Here is a 23,295-nt window from a genome sequence, read left to right on the forward strand (position 1 = left end):
CATGAGTAAAGAAGCCTCCAGATGATTATAGTCCCTGTTTATGTCACCTCCAGGCAGTCTCAGCTAAGGCCCCAGCCATCATGGATGGGAGCACAGAGAAGCGATCCCAATTTAGTTCTGTCTGTATTTTAGGCCCACAGAACCATTAAGCATAATAAAATGTTGGGTTTTTTTATATCACTAAGTTTGGGGTGGTTTGTTATGCAGCAATAAATAACTGGAACAATTTATTTACAAAAGCCACACATATTTAGATAAGTCCATATTTATAAATAAGATTTGCCATTTCAGATATTCATTAACAAAAAGCTTAAATGGCTAGTTCTCCCTGAACCATTCGTGTGTACCTTTTGTTGATTAGTTAATTCTATAAAGGAAAAAAACTACTCCTTATCGCTTTTATAAATAATAACTTTATTAAGCATGTTTATTCTGAGTATTGTGTTTATTCAATATTTAAAAACCATGGGTCTAATTTCCATCATAAAGCTAAATACTATCATAAAATAATGCAAAAGAAACAAAATTAGGATGATTTGACACAGATATAACTCTTTGTTTTACTCTTCTGCTAAAAAACAGCACAAGCAATAAAATTTGTAATAAACAACAGTGATCAAAATAATTCAATTCACTAAGGTGGACAGTGATTATATTAGATCACTCAACCAAGAATTCTACTGGGCAAAGGACTTATTTTAATGACAGCTATATAAATTCAGGGGAAATTGAAACCTCCTAGTCATGGTTTATTTACATCAGCGTATTTTTAACCAAATAATTTATTGTATGCCATTAAAAGAAAATAATGCAGCAGAAAATGACTCAAGGCACAGCTTAAAGGTCTTACCTCTGAATAGACACATTCCTACTTTTCTGACTAGTTTGTTGCTTTTTTTCCTAATAAGCAGTGTTAGAAAATTTTTAAACACAATTAGAAAAATCAGGGATATATTTATATAACTCAGTAAAGTTTAAAATGTACAAATAAAGTGGGAAGAACATGATAAACATTACCTGCATAGCACTCTTGCCCATTTTCACAACTTCAAACAACATCATGTTTTCCACTCCATTCTGTTGGTGATGACCATTCATTCGGTTTGGACCAGAAGGAGGTTTTCCTCCTCCATTTCCACCTTTGCCTTTTTCTCCTGGGCCCTTTTTGCCTTTTTTACAAGTCTGCAATAAAAACACACAAGTTGTTTAAGTTACATCATTACCTCCGAGAGCTCAAAATAAAACTACAGAAGCAGCTGATGGGGTACATAATTATGCTTAAACCTAAAGGGGAGTGCCATGCCCATCATATAAAATGACATGGTTGTGACAGCCCCTTTGTCGTATCGGTCTGTTCATTTATACTACCATGCACCTCACATGACACTGTAGTTAGGAGCACAGCCTCAGCAGACTGACCGATTGCATGGGGCCAAACTTCTACTCCTATGAGCTGAATGATGATCTTAAGCAAGTTACTCAAATTAACCACACCGTGCTTCAGAAAGAGTTCTAATTTGTAAAGTAAGAATAAAACTGTGTATGGGGCGGCCAGTTAGCTCAGTTGGTTAGAGCATGTGCTCTTAACACAAGGTTGCCGGTTCGATTCTCGCATGGGATGGTGGGCTGCCCCTGCCCCCAGCAACCAGATTGAAAATGTCAACTGGAGTTGGAGCGGAGCTGCGCTCTCCACAACCAGATTGAAGGACAACGACTTGACTTGGAACTGATGGGTCCTGGAAAAAAACACACTGTTACCCAATAGAATTTAAAAAAAAAATAAAAAAATAAAACAGAATAAAACTGTGCCTACTTCATAGGGTTCCTGCTTTAGGGTGCAGACTGGAGTGGGCAACCAGAATAACAAAACTCTTTATCAAATAAGTAAATCATACCTAGGTAAACATTTTAATTTGATGCATATTGTTAGTCCTCATAAATCATTGCAGTGTACTGACAAAGGAATTCTGAACAGCCTGAATAGGTGTATCAACCTCATTCTTGTTCTGGGCCCTCCCCCCAACACTTATTTATCACGAAAATTCAATTAATGTGTACACTATTGAAATGAAGTCCCTTTATAAGCAAGTTGCCAATATAGGGGATGGGGGCTTCATAAATAAGTAAAAAGGTTGCCGACATGCCTGAGTTATAAAATACCTCTCAGCTTTTATACCTTGTTACAGAAATACAAGTCATTTCCTAACTCGGAGTCATTTCTAAAATGCCAGAGTTGTACTGGAATCTTTACAGATAGAATACATGGTTTCTAAGATCTCTTTTAGACCTACACATTTCTATGATCTAGAACAATGGTTGGCAAACTTTCTGTAAATTTACGCTTTGTGGGCCACATAACTGGTCTGTCACATATTCTTTATTTTCACAACCTTTTAAAAATGTAAAAACAATTCTTAGCTCATAGGCAATAGAAAAACAGGTCATAGTTTGCAAACCCCTGATCTATAGCCAGGTCTACAAATTTAATTCTAACAGCCTGTATGTTTCTATACTTTGTTCCACAAAGAGTCCTTCCGCTTCCTTCAAGAGTCCAAAACCACCCAACTCTTAACAACTACTTCAAACCCCTTCCTAACAACGGAAAGATATTACTTGTTAATTTACATTATTTTGTTAATGAGATTCAGTCTTTGTGAACCTAAATTCCTAATTGTAGAATGAAAGGGTTCTGCCCTCAGTAAAAGGAATTTCAGAGGTTAAGAGTGAAAGAAATGATGAACTACAAAGAATACACGAGAGAAGTATAAAATGTTAGTGTTAATTAACATGGAGCTATATATTTGCAATTTATCTATCATATCCCTCAATATCCCCTGTCGGTATGAAAAACTAATTCAATTAAAATGGTTCAGTGGATATGCTGCGCTAGAAAAAAACAATGTGCAAGGAGTGTTAATACAGGGAAGTACAAGAAATAAACATGCTAACCTGGGTTTAATCTTGCACGAGAAAAAAATCTCTAAAAAAAGATTATGAGGCTGTATACTACAGTGGATTTTTTAAAAGGAGCATCTTTCAACAGATGTGGGCTCAAATTCTTTAATCAATGAGTTCTCTGGACCTTAGTTTCCTATCTATAAAATAAGGAAGTTTTCTAATCCACAGGGTTGTTCAAAAATTAAATTAGATAACATGTAAAAGTATTAACTCAGTACATGGTACATACATAGTATAGTGTCAAACAATGGTTGCTCTTATTATTATAATAAATCCCTGATCTGATCCCTAACACCTCACTCACAGCAGTGATTATATAAAGTTAACTAAAGTATAGAACTAAAACTTTGGGGAGTCCTCTATGCAGATGACACTGTGAGTCTTGTCCCAACATGTAAATTAAACCAAAGTCAAAAGTAGAGTTTCAGTTTTTGCAAGATGATTGCAGAAAAAAAGAAAGAAAAATGGTTCTCTAATGAGTAACAATATACTACCCACTAGAACTGTGGTTGTCTTGGGATAGCCATGAGTTAACATTTTTATTCATTCACACTTTTTCTCTCTCTTAGCAAAACTACTTTTTAAGGGACTAAGAAACCATATGAAATTATGAAACAAATGAATTATGTGCACTCTAAAAAAGTATTCTATGAACTAGTTAAATAAATTATGTTCCATACATAAAATGGGATGCTATGACACCATTAAAAATTACGGACAAGAAAAATTCACTGATAGGAAAACTGCTGACAACATACTGAGTTTTTCTTAAAAATTAAACAGTTTGCATGGTGTGATGTGCATTTAAGTAAAATTCTATGTGCATGTTTATGTACAAAAGTATGTTCATCAAATTGTTTAAAGAATAAATTACCTGTGAGTGATAGGTTTATGGAAAATTTTTGCTTTGTTCATCGTACATTTCTGTACCTAGACTTTTAAAAGTAAGTGTGTCATGAGAAAACACAAACCCAAAATTCATCTTGGGAAAGACAATGCTGAACAAAAACAAGTGATATTCTGTCCAATGTATTTACATATATGCACAGAGTTAAATGTCCTTTCCAAAACAGCAAAATGATTTAACCATTCGCCAAGTTATCCAGAGCTCTCAGGGTACCCACTCATAGTCTAAGCTTGCATTCTATTGACTTAAAACTTTACTTTATTTGTGTTTATCCTTGACATTACTTATAAAGAATAAAACTATTGTTCGTTGTAACCCACTAGATATAAACTGGTTGTAGGTTATATTTTTAGGGTGCTTTAGAATAAGAAATTTTATTTACTGCTTTGCTTTCTATTTGACTACTCATGTAAATAAAAATAAAACCAACAGAATACCACCTTTTACTTAGCATACTGTCCTTTACAAAATAAACTACTAGAAACAACAGTGTATTATTAACTTCAACTTTACTGTAATGAAGATAATCAAAAGATATTTAATCTAGAAGCCAAGGAAACCACATGTGTTCAGAAGGCTTACTATACCAATAGGGAAAAAAAAAAAGGCAATTTTAAAAGACAACAACATCTCAGATATAACTAAAACAACTCTCTAAGTATGTATCTGCATGTATGTTTATGAAGAACTTTAAGAATCAAAATAAAGCCACATATTCTATACATACTTTTCCTTTGCCTTGCTTTTGGTTTTTTCCTTCGATGTCTTCAAAATCTGTGTCAGAAGAAAAATGTGTTTCTGACTCCCTGTAACAGAAAGATAAGCAATTATTTAAAACCGTCCTTAGAAATGTAGATTGTGTTTCTAATTTTGCCATATTTTCTTTAAAAAATGTTTGGTTAACTCATTATGAAACTCCATATCAGCATTAAATGTAATTAAGATGATTTTCCAAATCATACCATCGCACATTACCAAACATAAAATTGCATAACCAACTACAAAAACAATAACCTACAACACAAATGTCGACATTTTTTTAAATTTTGTTAATTATTAACCAAAGCATAAAAATGAAGCCAGTATCTCTCAACATTTTAACTCCAGGAACTATGGTGTTCTGTTGTAATGCCTAGTTTCATTTTGTAATTCATAGACCCTGGTGCTCAGGGAAAAGTGCATTTTAACACTAGGTAGGCATTGGGTGGATTTTATTAGGGGATTTTAGCAATACTAAAGATCCTATCCTCTCCTACCTTACTCAAAAAATATTTCTAAATCTAGGTGTGACTATAGAAAACATGTATTTCTGAAAGGATATGTATAAAACATACATTTTTACAAACTAAATCATTTGAAATACAGTAGGGAAGTATGTTAATTGAGCAAATCCTTTATAAAGTAAAGAGATGGTGAGCTATAGTCAGGAGAACTGGTTCTAGTACTAAGAAACTATGTAATCTTGGATAAGTGACAACCTTTCAATCTTGTTATCTATAAACAATGTATAATATATGCAGGAAAGAATGAAATCTCGACAGTCTTTTCAATCTCCATGATATAAATCTACAGTCCTAAGAATTGTGCCTCATTTTGCAGTAGGAGGAGTGCTTTGTATAATCTGGATTTTCTCACACATAAGGAAGCAGACTAATTTAAATACGTATGTGTGATGCTTCCTACATGTTAACATAGGTCCATCTATCTAAATAGTAGTAAAATACCCACATTTAAATGCTTTAAGGCAAGGCATACTAGGTATTTGGGTCACAGTGGATTTTATAATTGAGCCACACCCATAAAAGATAAACATTTTACCACTTTAACATGTAAATCTAGTACCAGATTTGCTTAAAAATATATGATCAAACTGAAAAGCTATCTTTCTAAAGCTAGTTCTTTTTAACTAGATTTCTTCTATTTCCACATTTATTGCTACAACAACCAGTTGTCCAGAGGCTGTAATGGTTAAGATGCTGGGGGGGCGGGAGGGTGTTACTATCTGCAGCACTTACCTACAATGTAATTTAAACAATGCATTGAAGACAGTGGCAATTCTAACTATGTCCTATAATGTGTGGAAAAGGCCTGTAATAAATACCATTTCCCAGCGTTAATGCACCAAAAACTGAATGACTACTATAATATTAATGCTGAAACTCATTCCTGTTATCGTTTTACTAAAGAAGACTGCTGTTGTCAATATTCTTCTCACATGCCTATATGGCTTGCAATAACAAAACAAAACAAAAACACTGAAGGGCCGGCCCGGTGCCTCAGGTGGTTGGAGCGCCATGTTCTTAACACCAAGATCGCAGGCTCGATTCCCACACGGGACAATGAACTGCGCCCTCTACAGCTAATTATTGTGAACAACAGCTCTCCCTGAAGCTCCTGAAGCTGGGCTGCCGCAGCAGCCGTGGGCTACCATGTACTGCCCGGTGGCCAGCGTGAGCTGCCATGAGTGGCCGACCGCCTCAGCTGTGGGGAGTGCAAGGCTCATGATATCAGCATGGGCCAGGGAGCTGTGTCTTAGACTGAGAAACAACGGCTTGAACCAGAGTGGCAGAGTGGGGGTGGGGGGTGCAAACTGAAAATGTTTTTAAGTATCTTGGTGTATAAGTAATACTTCCTTCTTCCCAAGGCATTTGTGGGACACCAGCTCTATTAGCTCAGTAACTGAGTTAAGTCTGCAAACAATTATTTGCAATATTCCAATGGCCACAGAGTAATCAAAGGCTTGATTACTGCCTTAATCCTTATCTTCAGGCTATCCCAACTAAATGAATGAGCCACTAGAGGAGAGATAACTGGGAAGATCTTGGAAGCTGGAGTAATCAGTATAGGAGTCTAAAATATCCTGAACCAGAGAAGAAATATGTTGGAGTCTTTCTTTCTCCAATGCTTTCCTCTGCTTTTAAGATCAAAACAACAACAAAAACCTATCCTGGGTGAAACAGTTTATGGAGCATACTGGCTTAACCTTTGAGTGGCTTGAAATGTCAAGAGTCATCTATCACAGGACTGAATCTTCCACTCCCTTCTCTTTACTCTGCCCCCAGCTTAAACACCCAATCAAATGCTATCTATTCTACCTCCACAAATCAATTCTCTCTCATCCATTACTGTATTTCATGCCCTAATTACCTAAGACAGTCTAACGGTCAATGGTCTAGTTTCTAGCTTATAATATAAAGCTTTTTAATAGTCTCTAAAATTAATATATTTAAGAAATTTCCCAAGATAATTTTACAATAGTCAAACCAAAATTAATTTTTTTCTTAGACTATCCTATATCCTCCCTCAAACAAACAAAACCAAGAAAATTTCCTCAAGAATCTTAAAATACAGTCAATATACACTGGGATTAAAATCATTAAAAATCATACTTTGAAATATTGGTGATATCCCAGTAGATCCTGTCTCCACTGAAAATAGTTATTTTTTATATACCATCAAAAGCAGGCACTGGCTTCTATTATGTACAAAGTATCTATGTGCTGTTTTCAAAAATTTTTAGCAACCTGACCCTTGTTTTCATGTCTTACAAAGACCTATATAGTACATATAGTGTTTTGTATGTGTGTGTCAAGTACAGGGATCCACAAGCAATTTAAAGGTTCACTTTTCACTGAGGCACCTTGTGAAACTGGAACTTAGTATGAAAACCACTATTACATGTAGTAGCTCAAATTCTTCCCAACATCACCAAAGAGTAATTACAATAAAAGTTGAATAAGGAGCACAGGTAGCTTTTAAGATGAGGGTAAAGAAAATACTATGAAGTCACTTTATGGATCAATAAGCATGTACTTTGTTTCTTCAAAAATATAGAGAGTATGTCCTACCCTCCTAGATTTGTTTTAGATTTTATAATAGAAAGTTGACATTCCATCCTAAATACTACTGTATGGTATATATTCCTTACTAATGCAAAGGTTTAACTTTTTAAGAATTTCATGACACTCCCTCCAAATACTGCTGCTATTTGTAAAACCAAGTGTGGACTCAACTGCACAGCAAAAATAATAAATTATGTAGTATCTAAATTAAAAAGTAAATTTACAGCACAGTAGAAAAAAAAAGCATGAAATAATTACTGTCACAGAGCCCAATGAGCATTAATATAAACTGTTTTAAAGTATACATACTATCCTGTATTCTATGTAATAGATCTTCTGAAGCAGAAGTAATTTTAACTGAAGTTCATACATTTCCTATTTTGTGGAAAAAACAAGTATTTAAAAATCATTGTAGTATACTTACTGTAGTAGATTAAAATCAGTTGGTATTTCTGGAGCTGCTATCATTTCTTTATCATCTTCTGAAACGCCCCAATGTCAGAAATATATTCATATATTTACGTGGGTAAAACAATGGCTTGCTTCTTTCTTCTAAGACAGACAATTCCTTTAAGGGGGGGAATGCCATATTTATTATAAACACACCAAAAATATCGGGAAAGGTAGCTATACTCAAAAACTAAATTCCCTTGTGCCTGCTAATGTGTTTCAGTAAATAAAGATTTTTTTTTCCCTTGCATCTGACTGTTCTAGATATGGATCTGTTACAACTATTGTAGCCCCACAATAGTAACCACAGACACAAAGAAAGAAGCTTGTATCACAGACAATTATTTTAAAAATTTGTTGATTCTCTAGCCTTGCTTTTAAAAACATTACCTTAACTAGGAACATGATATGATGTGACTCTTGTATTGGTCCTGAAATCCTTATTACAAGTTTAAACCATAATACATGATGTCTAAAAATTCTATATAACTCTTTGCTGACTATGTACAGCACAATTAAAAGGAGCTAATAAAAAAATCTAAGATAGAATTTTAAAACACTTTAAAAACAGGTTCTTCTACCATAGAAGAAACATACAGTCCAAAACCTGGCTTACTGTTAGCTTTGATCCATTCCCTATTCCTTCAAGGAACTTACAATCAATTTAAATACCAATAATATCATATGAACAACAGCTTTATGCCATTTGTGACTAAAGTAAATGTAAATTTGGTCATAGGAAGGGTATTACTTCCACGTTTGAAGGTCAAAGAAGCAGTTCCTAAATGAGAGAATGACCTAAGAGCAAAGGACAAGTCTATAACAAAAAAAAATAGGCTGGGTCTAAAGTTCTTAATTTTGTGTGTAACTTTCTTTTTATAATTATCTTATGTTTTTCTTTTATATTTAAGTAAAACTAGTACCTAGTGTGCACCTAAAGAAAAAGTAGGTAAGACTAAACATGTCCAATTATATATGTTCAAATATCACAAACTGATGAGCTAACGATCTCTTCCAACAGAGCAGATGTTATAACAAGAAACTGATAATTGAGTTTTTGCATTAACTCTAAATCTGTACAAAAACATAAATGGCTACTCAAAACACAGCATTTCCTAGCTCACTCTAATTAACCTACTATTAATAGCAAAATAAGGAGGTAATAGAAACAAGAATAAATAATCTACAAATTAAGACCTGAATAATCAAGGGCTGTCTATACCACCACTCTGAGTTTTTTCTTTTTTTTCTGAAGAATACTCATATTGTAAAATCTTGACTTAGACATGACTGTTTGTATGGTCTTCTCCTTACACTAAAATCATGGTCGCAGGATCATTCCCCTCTAAGACCACTAACTGTTAATCTGGTTTTATTCTTAGTGTAACCTAAGTAATGCACCAGAATTCTGAGGCTTGCCATCACATGTAGGACACACCCTAGCCTCCTAAAAATCCCAACTTATTCTTAAAAGGAAATTACCTTTTTCTTTTTAAGAAAACACTTTTTTTTAAAGGGTGCTGGAGAGGTATAGAGCGAATGAAGTTCTAACCAACATGTCAGGTCGTCTAGATGGCAAGGTGGAGATAAGTGCTTGCTTTGTCTTATCTGCCCCTCACTCACTCTCTGTGTGTACATTTTATAAAACCAAACTTGCTGTGTTTTTTTTTCCACATGTACTTGTGGCAACTGCGTCTCTGCCACTGTTCACTTTTATTTATTTATTTATTTTAATTTATTGGGGTGACAATTGTTAGTAAAATTACATAGATTTCAGGTGTACAGTTCTGTATCACATCATCTATAAATTACATTGTGTGTTCACCAACCAGAGTCAGTTCTCCTTCCATCACCATATATTTGATCCCCCTTACCCTCATCTCCCACCACCCACCCGTGTTCGTTTTTAAGCAGACTTTAAACACAGTTCATAAATATAGTCTCTAAAGGGAGAAAAAGAATGTATCAGCTCCAAAAAGGACAAACCACTAAATAAGTATTGTGTGATACACTACATGCTTCTACTTAGCATAAAATTAATTTCTAGTGTACAAGAAATACTGCCAGGTCAAATTATTTTGCTCAGTATAGGGCTATACTAACATGTATTTGATAATCAGAAAACAAAACAAAGACAAAAGAAAAATGTAATTTATAAACATGAGTCTCCCAGACAAGGTACCTCTATTTTAAAAAGAAATACTGTCTGACAGATTTAGTAAAATTATTAAATTGGCCAACTCTCTATCCCAGCAAAATACTTCTTTTGAAAGTTTTCTAAATATTAAAAATCCATCCAACCAATTAAAAACATCTACCATGTGCTAAATGCCGTGCAGGGCACTGGGAATATAGTGGTGAAAAGGAGAGAACAATGATCCTTGCTCTTATAGAATCACCTGTAACAATAAATGTAAAAATTTATTTCTTTCCACAAGAAGGCACCTACCTCTACGGCCACCTAATATTATTAAACATAAGAACACTAAATTCCATGTATCCAATTTTCACTATTTTAATCCTTCTCTAAATAACCAATTTGCCACCAAACAGTTCGTAGGTCAAAAATTCCATATATTTAAAGTTGCTTTGTAATTAAAGTGGGTGGGAGTAGTGGGTAAGTTAGCATTGTTTTTTCGTTGTTTTTTTAAGAATGTTTACTTGCAGGAAGAGCTGAGAATTTTCCCTTTTTATTTTAAATGGCTACAGTTGTATATAAATATGATTTGCTTCCTCCAAAGACTTACATTTAAAAAAATCACAGATGGAAGGAGAACTGACTTTGTGTGGAACACATAATTTAATATATAGATGATGTATTATAGAATTGTACACTTGAAACCTACGTAGTTTGTTAACCGTTGTAACCCCAATAATTTTTAAGGTCCTTAAATATTAATACCATTTGACTTAAGTTGGGAAATCCAAAACTTTAGTTAAGAATATGTAATGCTCAAAAAAAAAAAAGAATATGTAATGCTCAATAAAAGTATGAATTTAACAAACTCACCACACCATTTCTGGCCTACTGTAGGTTATTAACTTTTTTTAAAAATATGCTCAAAGATCACAAGGTGGAGCTCTCACCTAGTGTCAAGGAAAAGCTTTAGAGATTTTTATCACATGTACCAATTCTCTACAACTACTATAAAAGAGTTAACATTCCAACTGCTTTGGTGGACAAAAAGCATAGAATTGAAATTTGCTTTAACTCTCAATCACTATTTTCCTTCTGGGAAAAATACATCCAATAACTAGCTTCTGCTTCTACTTACTGAAAACAAAGCGAACACATTTGTATATACGTTGAATAATATCCTTAGGCTCAAGCGTATAGTGTACAGCCATTAAAGGTTTGTTAAATACATTCATCTGTAATTATTGGATTAAAAAGTAACAGGTCATTATAGATTAATTCTGTTAAATTCAAGTAAACACTCATAGGCACTGCTTTTGATATAAACAGAGATCTAAAAGCTGAAACTTGATTACTATAACTATTCAAGTTATCTATAACGAACATATTTATAGTCTGTTACTCAAAGTTTAGACTCCAAGTTAAATTAATTCAGTAACAAAAAACTTTTTTCTTCCAATGCTTAAAATCTGTTGGACACCTATTTCTGTAGGATAGTAACACAAACATATAAAAATTATTCAATTATGCTTGCATCTTTAATTCCAAGTGACTTGCCACATTCATTAAAATTACGTCCACAGAAAAAGTAAAAAATAACCTGTTTTTCTTTGATAATTTAAAATTCTTAAATTTTTATTTTTTCATAAAATAACTGTTTCAAAGATCTTTTCATTCAAACCAAGTGGTCTCAAAACAGAAAATAAAACTACAAAATACAGCCATCACTAAACAAGGTCCCTAAGAATCCACATTTTATTGAGGAGTGGGGGGAGCACTTAAAAAGTAGCTGGTGTATTACTTTTTTCCCTAAAAATGAAGAAATTTTCAACTACCAAAAGCCAGTGAATTCAGCACATACACCACATGCCACCCCCTTGTCTTAACACTCGCTCCCAAAAGGGTCACACCCTTCAATCTATAAGGATCACGTCTAGGAAATGTATATACCCTTGAGAAATGCCACCATCATTATAACAGACACTTAAAAATAGGAATTACCTAAATGTCCAGCCATGGATTCATTTATGGTACAAAAATTTAATTAATATAACATTCATACACTGAAACTCCTTATGATGACTGTGTAGCAACATGGATAGTTTAATATATTAAAAGACCTATATTAGGATGCAATATTAACAAAAAAAAAAGAAGCAAAGGAAAACAGTTAACATATCAGGGTGGTGAAAATGTGGGTGATTTTTGAACTGAGAAATTACAAAAGTATCTCTGCTGCTAAAGCCTGATTTATTCATATCTCGGGTCCCTAAACTCATAAAGTTGAGCATCTATAAAAAAAAAACTGAGTTCTATCATAAAATTACTTTTATTATGGTCACCCACTCAGTATTAGCAGGGAACAGAAACTTTCTTTTAAATATTAAAACAAGACCCAAAGGTATGTTGCTTTTATTGGCCTATCTACTTTCTTAGGAGATAGCAGACAGAAGTCTGTCATTTAGGTTGAGACTGTGAATGTTAAAAGGTAGACTAGTTCCTCATCAAAACAGGAAAGTTACTATTGTTCCTTATGTCAAATGATACATGGCAGCTTTGAGTACATAAGGCAAGAAACGAAAAGCTCACCAAACATATACATGATGTATATACCTACCTTCAAAAGAAGATGGAAATCTACTGCCCCTTTATTAATAACCTTTTAAAAAGATTTCTTCTTGCTCGAAAAGATATTTTTCCTCCCTCTGTGTCTCCCCCCAATTTCTGCTATGGTCTACTCTGAGTAAATGACAAGGTGAAAAGAATGACAAATCAAGCAATGATCAGGTACACTCAGTCCAGTAACAAAATTTTAATCTGAAAGTTTCTTAATAGCATACTCACATATATCATTTGCAAGTATATTTTCTCCAAGATCCTAGATGGAGTCCTAAAGAATTTCTTTTTTTACTATATAAGTTTCTTTCTTTTTAAAAAAAAATATATTTTATTTATTTTTTTAAGTGTGTTTTTCCAGGACCCATCAGCTCCTAGTCAAGTAGTTGTTTCAATCTAGTTGTGGAGGGCGCAGCTCACAGTGGCCCATGCAGGGATCAAACTGGCAACCCTGGTGTTACACACATTGTGCTCTAACCAACTGAGATAACCGGCCACCCCTTATTATATTAGATTCAAGTGCATAACATTATAATTCATTATATGTATACACTGCAAAATGATCACCCCAAAAAGTCTAGTTACCATCCATCACCATACAGCTGACCTCCTTCACAACCCTTTCACACACTAAAGAAATGGTAGCACCTGCTGCAATGCAGGAATAGGTAATCTGGAGAATGACTAAAAGAAATCTGCATACATAAGATAATTAATGACTCCACCTACATTTCCTAATTAACTGTAGGTTAGGTCAAGTCATCTGCCCTTACAAACAAAAAATAACATATAAAAGGAAGGGAGGAGGCCAAAAGTAAAAGGATTTTCTAAAATAACTAAGTATACAAATTGAATACACCTAACGCCACAACACTTCAAAAACAACTTTTACTTTCAGGAAGAGGGGAAGGAACAAGCTGGGACACAGTCTACACAGATATGGCATCACTATATACTGCCAGAAACTAAAGCCGGACAGAACTGGAAACATCCACCTGTTCTATTGAAAGTGCTCAGCAACCTTCCTAATTTCCTTGTCGACCCACATTCCCTAAAACCTGCCAGATGTGACTCAACTCCTAAGCACAATTAGGATCACCCGGCCCAACCTTCATACTCAGCTTGCCCCAGTTCTTGACCATGAGTTCTGATTTCTGTAAAAATCTAGCACGGCACTTAGGAACTTTGCAACAAAATAAGTACTACCAGTTAGTTTGTTTTTATTTCGGATGAGGAGGGAGTTAAGAAAAAGCTTCTGCCTAACTCCTGCAGACCAGACCCACTACTCTATCACCCTGTACTCGGTTGTACCCTGTGACTGAGTCATCAAAGGATCAATTCCCTGCCTTATTCTTGCTGCAATGCATCTACTCAATCCCATCCTAGAAACTGGAATCCTGCCCCTAAACCCACTCTCAAACCATCTCCCTGTGTCTTCCAGTCATCCTAATCTGAATGCCACATCTACCATATCCTCTCATCTACCACACTGGCACTAGCTGTTGCTAGACACTGGGTACCCATTATACCTGAAGGACAGATATTGGATACATAACAGCCATCTAATTCCAAGTTTGCTAATTCCTCAGTGTGCCCTAACAAGCTGCTGTTGACTAGGCATTATCTGGCCCTAACCCAACATAAATAGTCACACAGGTAAAATATTTTATGAGTCTGACAATTAAGTTCGTGAACTTGCCACCGTGCGCTTACATTGGCAGCACTGTACAAACAACTCGGTAAGGTTTCATAACCTTGGTATATCAGTGTCTCACAGCTGTGTTTGTGTCAAGGTGTGGTGGTGCCTTGCTGAGTGGTGTTCATTATTGTGTTGCATGTTTTTGTGTGCTGCTGCAAGAATGTCTGAGCTTGAATTAGAGCAACAAACAAACACTAAATTTCTTGTTAAACTTGGCAAGAGTGGAAACAAAATCAGGGACATGTTAGTTCAAGTTTATGAGGATAATGCCGTGAAGAAAACAGCAGTGTACAAATGGATTAAACATTTTTCTGAGGGGAGAGAATGCGTCACTGATGAAGAGGCCAGCATGGCCAGTAACGAGCAGAACTGATGAAAACATTACAAAATTTCATCAAATTGTGCATCAAAATCACTGGCTGACTGTGAGAAGCATAGCACAACCAAGTGAACATCAATAGAGAAACAGGAAAATCTTAAATGAAAATCTTGGCATGAGAAAGGTGTGTGCAAAAATGGTCCCAAAGGAGCTCACTGACGAACAAAAGCCAAGGAGAGTCGAAGTTTGCCAAGACCTTAAGGAGAGGCAAGACGATGTTTTGGGCCATGTTTTCACTGGTGATGAAACATGGGTGTACCAATACGACCCTGAAACAAAGCACCAAAGTGCACGATGGAAGTCAGCCAATTCTCCATGACCCAAAAAGTTCCGTCAGTCCAAATCAAGAGTCAAAACAATGTTGATAACTTTTTTTGATATGAAAGGAATTATTCATTATGAATCTGTACCAAGTGGACAGTTAACCAAGTTTACTATTTGTAAGTGCTGAGAACGCTGTGTGAAAAAGTTAGACGAAAAAATGACCTGAACTTTTCACCCGCAATTCATGGCTCTTGCATCACAACAATGCACCAGCTCACACGGCTCTGTCTGTGAGGGAGTTTTTAGCCAGTAAACAAACAACTGTATTGGAACACCCTCCTTACTCACCTGATCTTGCCCCCAATGACTTCTTTCTTTACCTGAAGGTAAAGGAAATATTGAAAGGAAGACATTTTGATGACATTCAGGACATCAAGCGTAATATGAGGACAGCTCTGATGGCCATTCCAGAAAAAGAGTTCCAAAATTGCTTTGAAGGGTAGACTAGGCACTGGCGTCAGTACATAGCTTCCCAAGGGGAGTACTTCAAAGGTGACCATAGTGATAATCAGCAATGAGGTATGTAGCGCTTTTTCTAAAATGAGTCTGTGAACTTAATTGTCAGACCTCATATACCACATCACCTCAAAATCATCTCAGTCTGCCAAGGTCAACAGCTAAATCATGAGTAATTTTTAAAAGCACTGTCAACTCTCACTCATCTCACTTATACCTGAATACCATACTCTGCATTTAGCTTTTTACAGAGTTAATTTAAAAATTATATATGCCCCACTGACATAACTTTCTGTATCTTAAGACATGAATAAACAGTGGTAATCACAACTGGGTATAGTGGCTATCAACATTTCAGAGGTAAGACTGAATTAGCTGGTATATAAGAATATCTAGATCTAAAAATAAAATTTACAACAATTAGCTAAATTCACGTGTTAACACTTCTAAATGTATACAGCATGACATAAGCACAGTGCATTATTACCATCACACACACTTCACACTGGGCACTATTGGCTCATTGGCAGATTTCAAGCAATAGCAGATATCAAGGCAGATTTCACAGCAAAGTAGATGAAGACAGGATAATCATACCTGATTTCGAGGGAAATCCAATTTTTTATTTCACATACCCTCAGGTTAATTACATCAAAAAACGTTCACGTTTATTTATTCAAGGTAGTAAAAAGTATCTAAATAAAACACTGAGTCTTTATTAATAATTCACATAAAGATGAAGATACATTATAACTGACATACAATTTAGTTAATAAAACAATAAAATCAAAGTATAAATTAAACCGCTTTACAGACAAGGGGAAATTTTCATCTAAAATTTAGACCTGTAATTACTACTACTTAAGCACATATTTTTCATTTTAGTACACCACAAAATATAACATACATGCTACATATTTAATTTTTGTATCTTCTACTTTCAATTAGGTAATACCTCATTAAACATCTAGAATTAGCATCCACTTGATAAAAACCACTAACCTTTCTACTATCACCTGTAGTGCACAATCCACAGGCTTGAATTATATTCATATTCAAGTTCAGAAATCAAATATCCTTCTACAATGAAGTTTATGAACACAACATAGGTACTTCCCATTTCTTATTGGGGATCTAAGATGTTGGTTCTTTGTTCAGCAATTCTACACATTGACAATGACAGGAGAGTCACACATATGTTGTAACTCCAAAATTTTACTTCTCTCTAAACTTAAGCTTTCCTAAATGAAGATTAGAACATGTAAATTACTTTTTAAAAATTAAACTTAAGCCAGCTAAAGATACTATGAAAAACCTACAAACCAATATCCCCAAAGAATACCAGAATACAAAACTCCTTAACAAAATACTAGCAAACTGAATACACAGTACATTAAAAGAAAGTATTATATACCATGACCAAGTGAAATTTATTCCCAGAATGCAAAGCTAGTTCAACATACGAAAATCAATCATTGTAATGCACCACATTAACAGAACGAAGGACAAAAGAAAACCTCATGATGATCTCACCTGATGCAGAAAAAGCATTTGATAAGATTCAACACCTTTTCATGATAAAAACACTCCACAAACTAAGAAGAAAAGTATCTCAACATAATAAAGGCCACTTATGAAAAGCTCAGAGCTAATATATTGAATGGTAAAAGACTGAAAGTTTTGCCTCTAAAATCTGCAATGAGGCAACGATGCCTGCTCTTGCCACTTAAATTCCAACACAGTATGGGGAGTCCTAACCAAAACAATTAAGCAAGAAGAAATAAAAGGCATCCAAATTGGAAAAGAAGAAGTAAAATTTTCTCTGTTCACAGATGATATGCTCTTATATGTATATATAAAAGCAAAACAAACCCTCAAGATTTCACGAAAACAAATGCAAACCAAAAAAAAAAAAACACACACCTTTTAAAATATTCAGCAAAGTTGCAGGATACAAAGTCATCACACACAAAAAAATCAGTTGTGCTTCCATATACTAACATTGAACATACCAAAAAGGAAATTAAGAAAACAATTCTATTTATAATAGCAGCAAAGAATAAAATACTTAAAAATAAACCTAAACAAGGAAGTAGAAGACTTCATATTGAAAATTGCAAAACATTGCTGAATGAAATTAAAGAAGACACAAACAAATGGAAAGACACCTGACTCATGGATTGGAAGAATACTGTAAGAATGTCAATACTACCCAAAGCAATCTGCAGATTCTACACAATGCCTATCAAAATCCCAAGAGCACTTTCTCTTTTTTTTACAGAAACAGAAAAATTCATCACGAAATTAAAGGGATTCCAAACAACAAAAACAATGTAGAATAAAAGAACAAAGTTGGAGGAATCACACATTCTGATTTCAAAACATATCATAAAGCTACAGTAATCAAAACAATGTGGTACTGGCATAAAAACAGACCAATGGAATAGAATAGAGAGGCCAGAAATAAACCCTCGAATACAAATTCACATGATTTTTGACAAGGGTGCCAACACCACTCAGTGGGGAAAGGACAGTCTCTTCAACAAATGGTGCTGAGAAAACAGGATATCCACATGCAAAAGAATGAAATTGGAGCAGTGATTATCTCACATCATATACAAAAATTAATTCAAAATGGATTAAAGGTCTAAATGTAAGACCCAAAACTGTAAAACTTCTAGAAGAAAATGGGGAAATCATAACACTGGATTTGGCAATGATCTCAGATATGACACCAAAACACAAGGTAACAAAAGCAAAGATAAACAAATGGGACGTCAAAGGACACTATACAGTGTAAAGGCAACCTACAGAACGGGAGGAAATATGTATCTGATAAGAGGTCAGTATCCATAATATATAAAGAATTCCTACAACTCAGCAACAACAACAACAACAACAAAATCAAATAATGCAAATAAAAAATGGGCAAAGAATTGAATCAAAACCACAACGACTTATCATTTCACTCCTTCGGGGTGGCTAGAATCAAAAAAACAGCAAGTGACTGTTAAGAATGTGGAAAAGTTGAACATTTGTGCACTATTGGTAAGATAGTAAAAATGTGCAACTGCTATGGAAAATAGTATGGAGGTCCCTTTAAAAATTTTTAAATAGAGCTGCCATTATGATCCAGCAATCCCCACTTCCAGGTATATATCCAAAACAATTGAAAACTGGGTCTCAGAGAGATAGTTGCACATCCACATTTATAGCAGCACTATTCACAGTAGCCAACAGATGGAAACAGACTACATGTTCATCAACACCTGAATAAACAAAATACCATATATACATAAAATGGAATACTATTCACCCTTTACAAGGAAGGAAACCCTGTCATATGCTACAACATGGATGAACCTTCAGGACATTATGATAAATGAAATAAGCCAGTCAGTCCCAAAAAGACAACTACTATATAATTCTACTTACATGAGGGATCTAAAGTACTAGTCGAATTCATAGAAACAGAAAGGAGAATGGTGGTTACCAGGGTACGGAGGAAGGAGAAAAGGGGGAGTTGTTTAATGGGTATGGAGTTTCAGATTTGCTAGACAAAAAAGTTCCAGATGTCTCACAACAAAGTCAATTTACTTAACACTGCTGAACTGTCCACTTAAAAATGATCAAGACCCTTTTATCAAGCAAGCTTCCCTCATATCAAATGAATTCACAAGATATTACCAATCACCCATCCCTGGAGAACACCTTTCTACTGAACAAGCATACTAACTACTGATATCCTTTTGAAATATAATTTCTTAAATTAAGACACCGACAATTGGTATCTACACTCTATTTTGACAAAACAGACTTTTTTTGTCTCCTATATAATATGGTGAAAATGAACCAAAGCTTATGTAACTTTATGGCAAAAGATCCAGAGACATCTAGCTTTCCAAACAAAACAAAATGGAAGCAGTTCAACAATGTGAGTTAATTCCACCTGCATTTTTTTAAATTAAAGTTTATTGGGATGACAATTGTTAGTAAAGTTACATAGGTTTCAGGTGCACAATTCTGTAATACATCATCTATATATCACATTGTGTGTTCACCACCCGGAGTCAGTTCTCCTTCCATCACCATATTCCAGCTACATTTTTAAAGTTACCACAGGTTACTCATCACACAGTATGAAACCTACCACTGAGACCCATTTAGTGTTCAACATTTCACTCCCTTGTTCAAAATTTGATGGTACAAGCCTTGTAGTTCCCACAGGAGAACAGCACACAACTTAAAGCAGGAAAAAAGCAGTAAGAACCTTCTAGCAGCAATTCAGGCAAGCCACGGTCAAGGGTAGGAATGCTAGAATGGCATTATGTGATGATACTAGGAATTAGGATCCCTGAAGTGCAGCATGTGATTCCATTACACTTGGGAAAGGAAGCTTATTAGCCTACATAAAGACAATCCAGTAAGAAGAGATATGAAAATGTTACATATACGTAGATTACTGGTACTAGATATTATAAGGGCCCCCACATTCTGCCCTGTAGCCTATCCCATTTTCAGTGCCTTTCAGTGTATTTCATCCACTTCTGTACGACATCTAATGGTGAAAGAGGGCGCTCAGACAACACTCAACCTGAACTCTAAAATGACAGGGATTTTTAAAACTTTCCTAGAGCACTGAGAGCAAAAAACTATCTTATTTCTAAACCACCACAAATATATTAACGCACCCTGCAAAACATCCCCCAAAGTATTATGTAAATGCTAAGGAAGGAAAATAATGATTCAGCAAACATTTAACATTAATTAAGACCAACATATTATTAAAGGCAAATACAGTTATACACTAGAATTAGTGTTTATGTGTGCTGGGTATTCTTGAAAGTATACTGCAGAAAACTTGAAACTACTATCTTAAATTGGAGAAGTTTATAGTTATTACCACTTTGCTTTTAAGACATAATTTGTTTTATCAATGGTTTATCTGAGTCATTAATCAGGAAAGAAACTTCTCAATTAGAAAATTCTTTCTACAGAAAAAAAGGTGCTATAATGATCCACTACACAAAAAGGTTTCTGCCAAATAATGTAGCAAAATCCGAGAACATGTATGAGGAGATTCTTTATATTCAAGTATCTCCCATCTTATTCTATAATTACTTTGGCAAAAATGCCCAAAATGCTCTTTTCATCAAGAAAAGCAATCTCTCTCTCCACCGTCAGCAATTATGCTCAGCTTTCCTCGTTACTAAATTCCAAACGAGAGGGAAAAAGTTTTCTTCTCCAACTGCTTCTTCTAAATTATTCTACTAATGTTTGCCAATTATCCCACTCATGTCATTTGACTTGAAATTTTACTTCATTATGTGCCCCCCCACACCCCCCCACCCATCCTGCATCATCAGCTTTGGCTAGCAATAACAACTTACTGGGTATTCAATTATATTTCACCTCTTTCTCTGTCCAAAATTACAAAGAAACAAGCAGAGTTTCTCCACTGCTGAAGTGGTTATATGAGTATAATCGTTAACATAGTTACTAGCGAACCTACCTAACTCATATTGATACTGAACTTGCAGATCATGAAATGGTTCAGAAGTCAGTGTGACAGATTCAACTCTCACACCATGCAGCACATCAACGCAACTCTTTCTTCTGTTAGGTCTGGCATTTAATATCGATGTTTACAATAAACTGTGTTGATCAGTATGCTACTTTCAAGAAATAATTGTAAAATAAAAATGTATATATGGATGCACATGCTTTTCTGCACAAAAAGAAATACTGGAAGTATTAACAAGGAACCTTTTTTTAAAGTTGCCTATATAGGGGGAGGGGATGAAAGAAGGAATATAGGAGGCAGGAGTCTCTGGAGACGTGTAGGTATATCTTTTTACATAATTTTAACTTTTGATTTAGAAAAATGAATCACCTCTTCAAAAACTGAAACTAAATTTTTGAAATTCCTAAAGTTGAAAAAAATTAGAAGAAATACACTTAATCATGTACATCAAATAAGTAACATGAGCATACAGAGAAAGCATTTATAGCAAGTTTAAAAGACAATACTTTATCATTAGTAGGATGAATTCTAAGGACAAAAAATTATAAATAAAAATTAAACTTTACCTAACAGTTTTGTTGTTTCTTTTAATACTGATTCTACTCTTCTGAAGTTATTTTCTTTTTACTATATGATAGCAAATAAGTAATCATGTTAATGATATGAAGAATCAAGAGTTTAAGTGTAAGAGGAAAAAGATAATTACCAAAAAAACTTTAACAACACATGTTAAAATTGAATTAAAGGAAATGCAAATAAAAACCACAATGAGATATCACACCTATCAGAATGTCCACAGTAAAAAAGTAGTGACAAAACCAAATGATCGCAAAGATGCAAAGAAACTGATTGTCATATATTATCGCTGATGAAAATGCAAATGGTACAGCCACTCTAATAAAGAGTTACTCATTTTCTTCTAAAAACCATACACACCACAAAAGAGAAATAATAATTATGTGATGGGATAAAATGTTAACTAAAGTTATAGTGGTAATCATATTGCAATATATAAATGTGTCAAATCAATACATTGTACACCTTAAACTTATATATGTAAATTAATCTCAACAAATACATGTTTTTTAATTTAAAAACCTTACACACATTTAGCATAGGAACTAGGAATCTTATTCCTGAGCATTTATCCCAGAGAAACAAAAATCTATGTCCACACAAAAATGTGTACAAGAATGTTCATAGAACTGTATTTGTAATAGGCAAAAACTGGAAACAACTCTGTTATAGGTTGAATTGTCTCACTCCAAAATTCGTATTTTGAAGTCCTACCCCAAGTACCTCGGAATGTGACCTTATTTGGACTTAAGGTCTTTACAGAAGTCATCATGTTAAAATAAGGTCATTATTATGGGCCCTAATCCAGTATGAGTTGTATTCTTATAAAAAGGAGAAATTTGGTGACAGACATGCACACAGTGAGAATATCATGTAAAGATGAAGGCAGAGACCAGGGTGACATTTCTATAAACCAAGAACACCAAAGACTGCCAACAAACCACCAGAAGCTAGGAAAGAGGCATGAACAGATGTCTCTCTCACAGCCCGCCGCAGAAGGAACCAACCCTGCTGACACTTTGGTCTTGGATTTCTAGCTTCCAGAACTGTGAAATAATAAATTCTTATTGTTTAAGCCACCTAGTTTGTGGTACATTTGTTATGGCAGCCCTAGCAAACTAATACAAACCCAGATATTCTTCAATGAGTGAATGGTTAAACAAACTGATATATCCATAGCATAGAATACAACTCCAATACACAGGAATTAACTATCAGAATGCAAAAATGTGGATGTATCTCAAGGGAACCATATGAGTCGAAAAAAGCCAATCTCAACAAGTTATATACTGTATGATTTCCATTTATATAACAGCATCCAAAATGACAAAATTATGGCGAACAGACTAGTGGTTGCCAGAGATTAGGGAAAGAAAAGAGAAAGGTGAGGGAGGGGGATGAGTGTAACTATAAACAAGTAGTCTCTG

The 23,295-nt window shown here is 34.6% G+C and overlaps 1 protein-coding gene across 7 annotated transcripts in view; it reads right to left on the reverse strand.

The window, feature by feature from the left end:
• Window positions 1-23,295, reverse strand: part of STAG2 (stromal antigen 2) — a 123,242-nt gene that overhangs the window by 68,390 nt on the left and 31,557 nt on the right. For all 7 annotated transcript variants that reach the window (XM_033106347.1, XM_033106371.1, XM_033106357.1 and 4 more), the window contains exons 2-4: window positions 8,132-8,275; window positions 4,593-4,671; window positions 1,018-1,182 (exon numbers count right to left, since the gene is read on the reverse strand). In XM_033106347.1, the coding sequence (XP_032962238.1) occupies window positions 1,018-1,182; window positions 4,593-4,671; window positions 8,132-8,175 (288 nt within the window). In that variant the 5' untranslated portion in view covers window positions 8,176-8,275. The remainder of the gene's footprint in view (window positions 1-1,017; window positions 1,183-4,592; window positions 4,672-8,131; window positions 8,276-23,295) is intronic.

The sequence above is a fragment of the Rhinolophus ferrumequinum genome, chromosome X, assembly GCF_004115265.2.
Source record: "Rhinolophus ferrumequinum isolate MPI-CBG mRhiFer1 chromosome X, mRhiFer1_v1.p, whole genome shotgun sequence".
Classification (NCBI taxonomy): Eukaryota; Metazoa; Chordata; class Mammalia; order Chiroptera; family Rhinolophidae; genus Rhinolophus; species Rhinolophus ferrumequinum.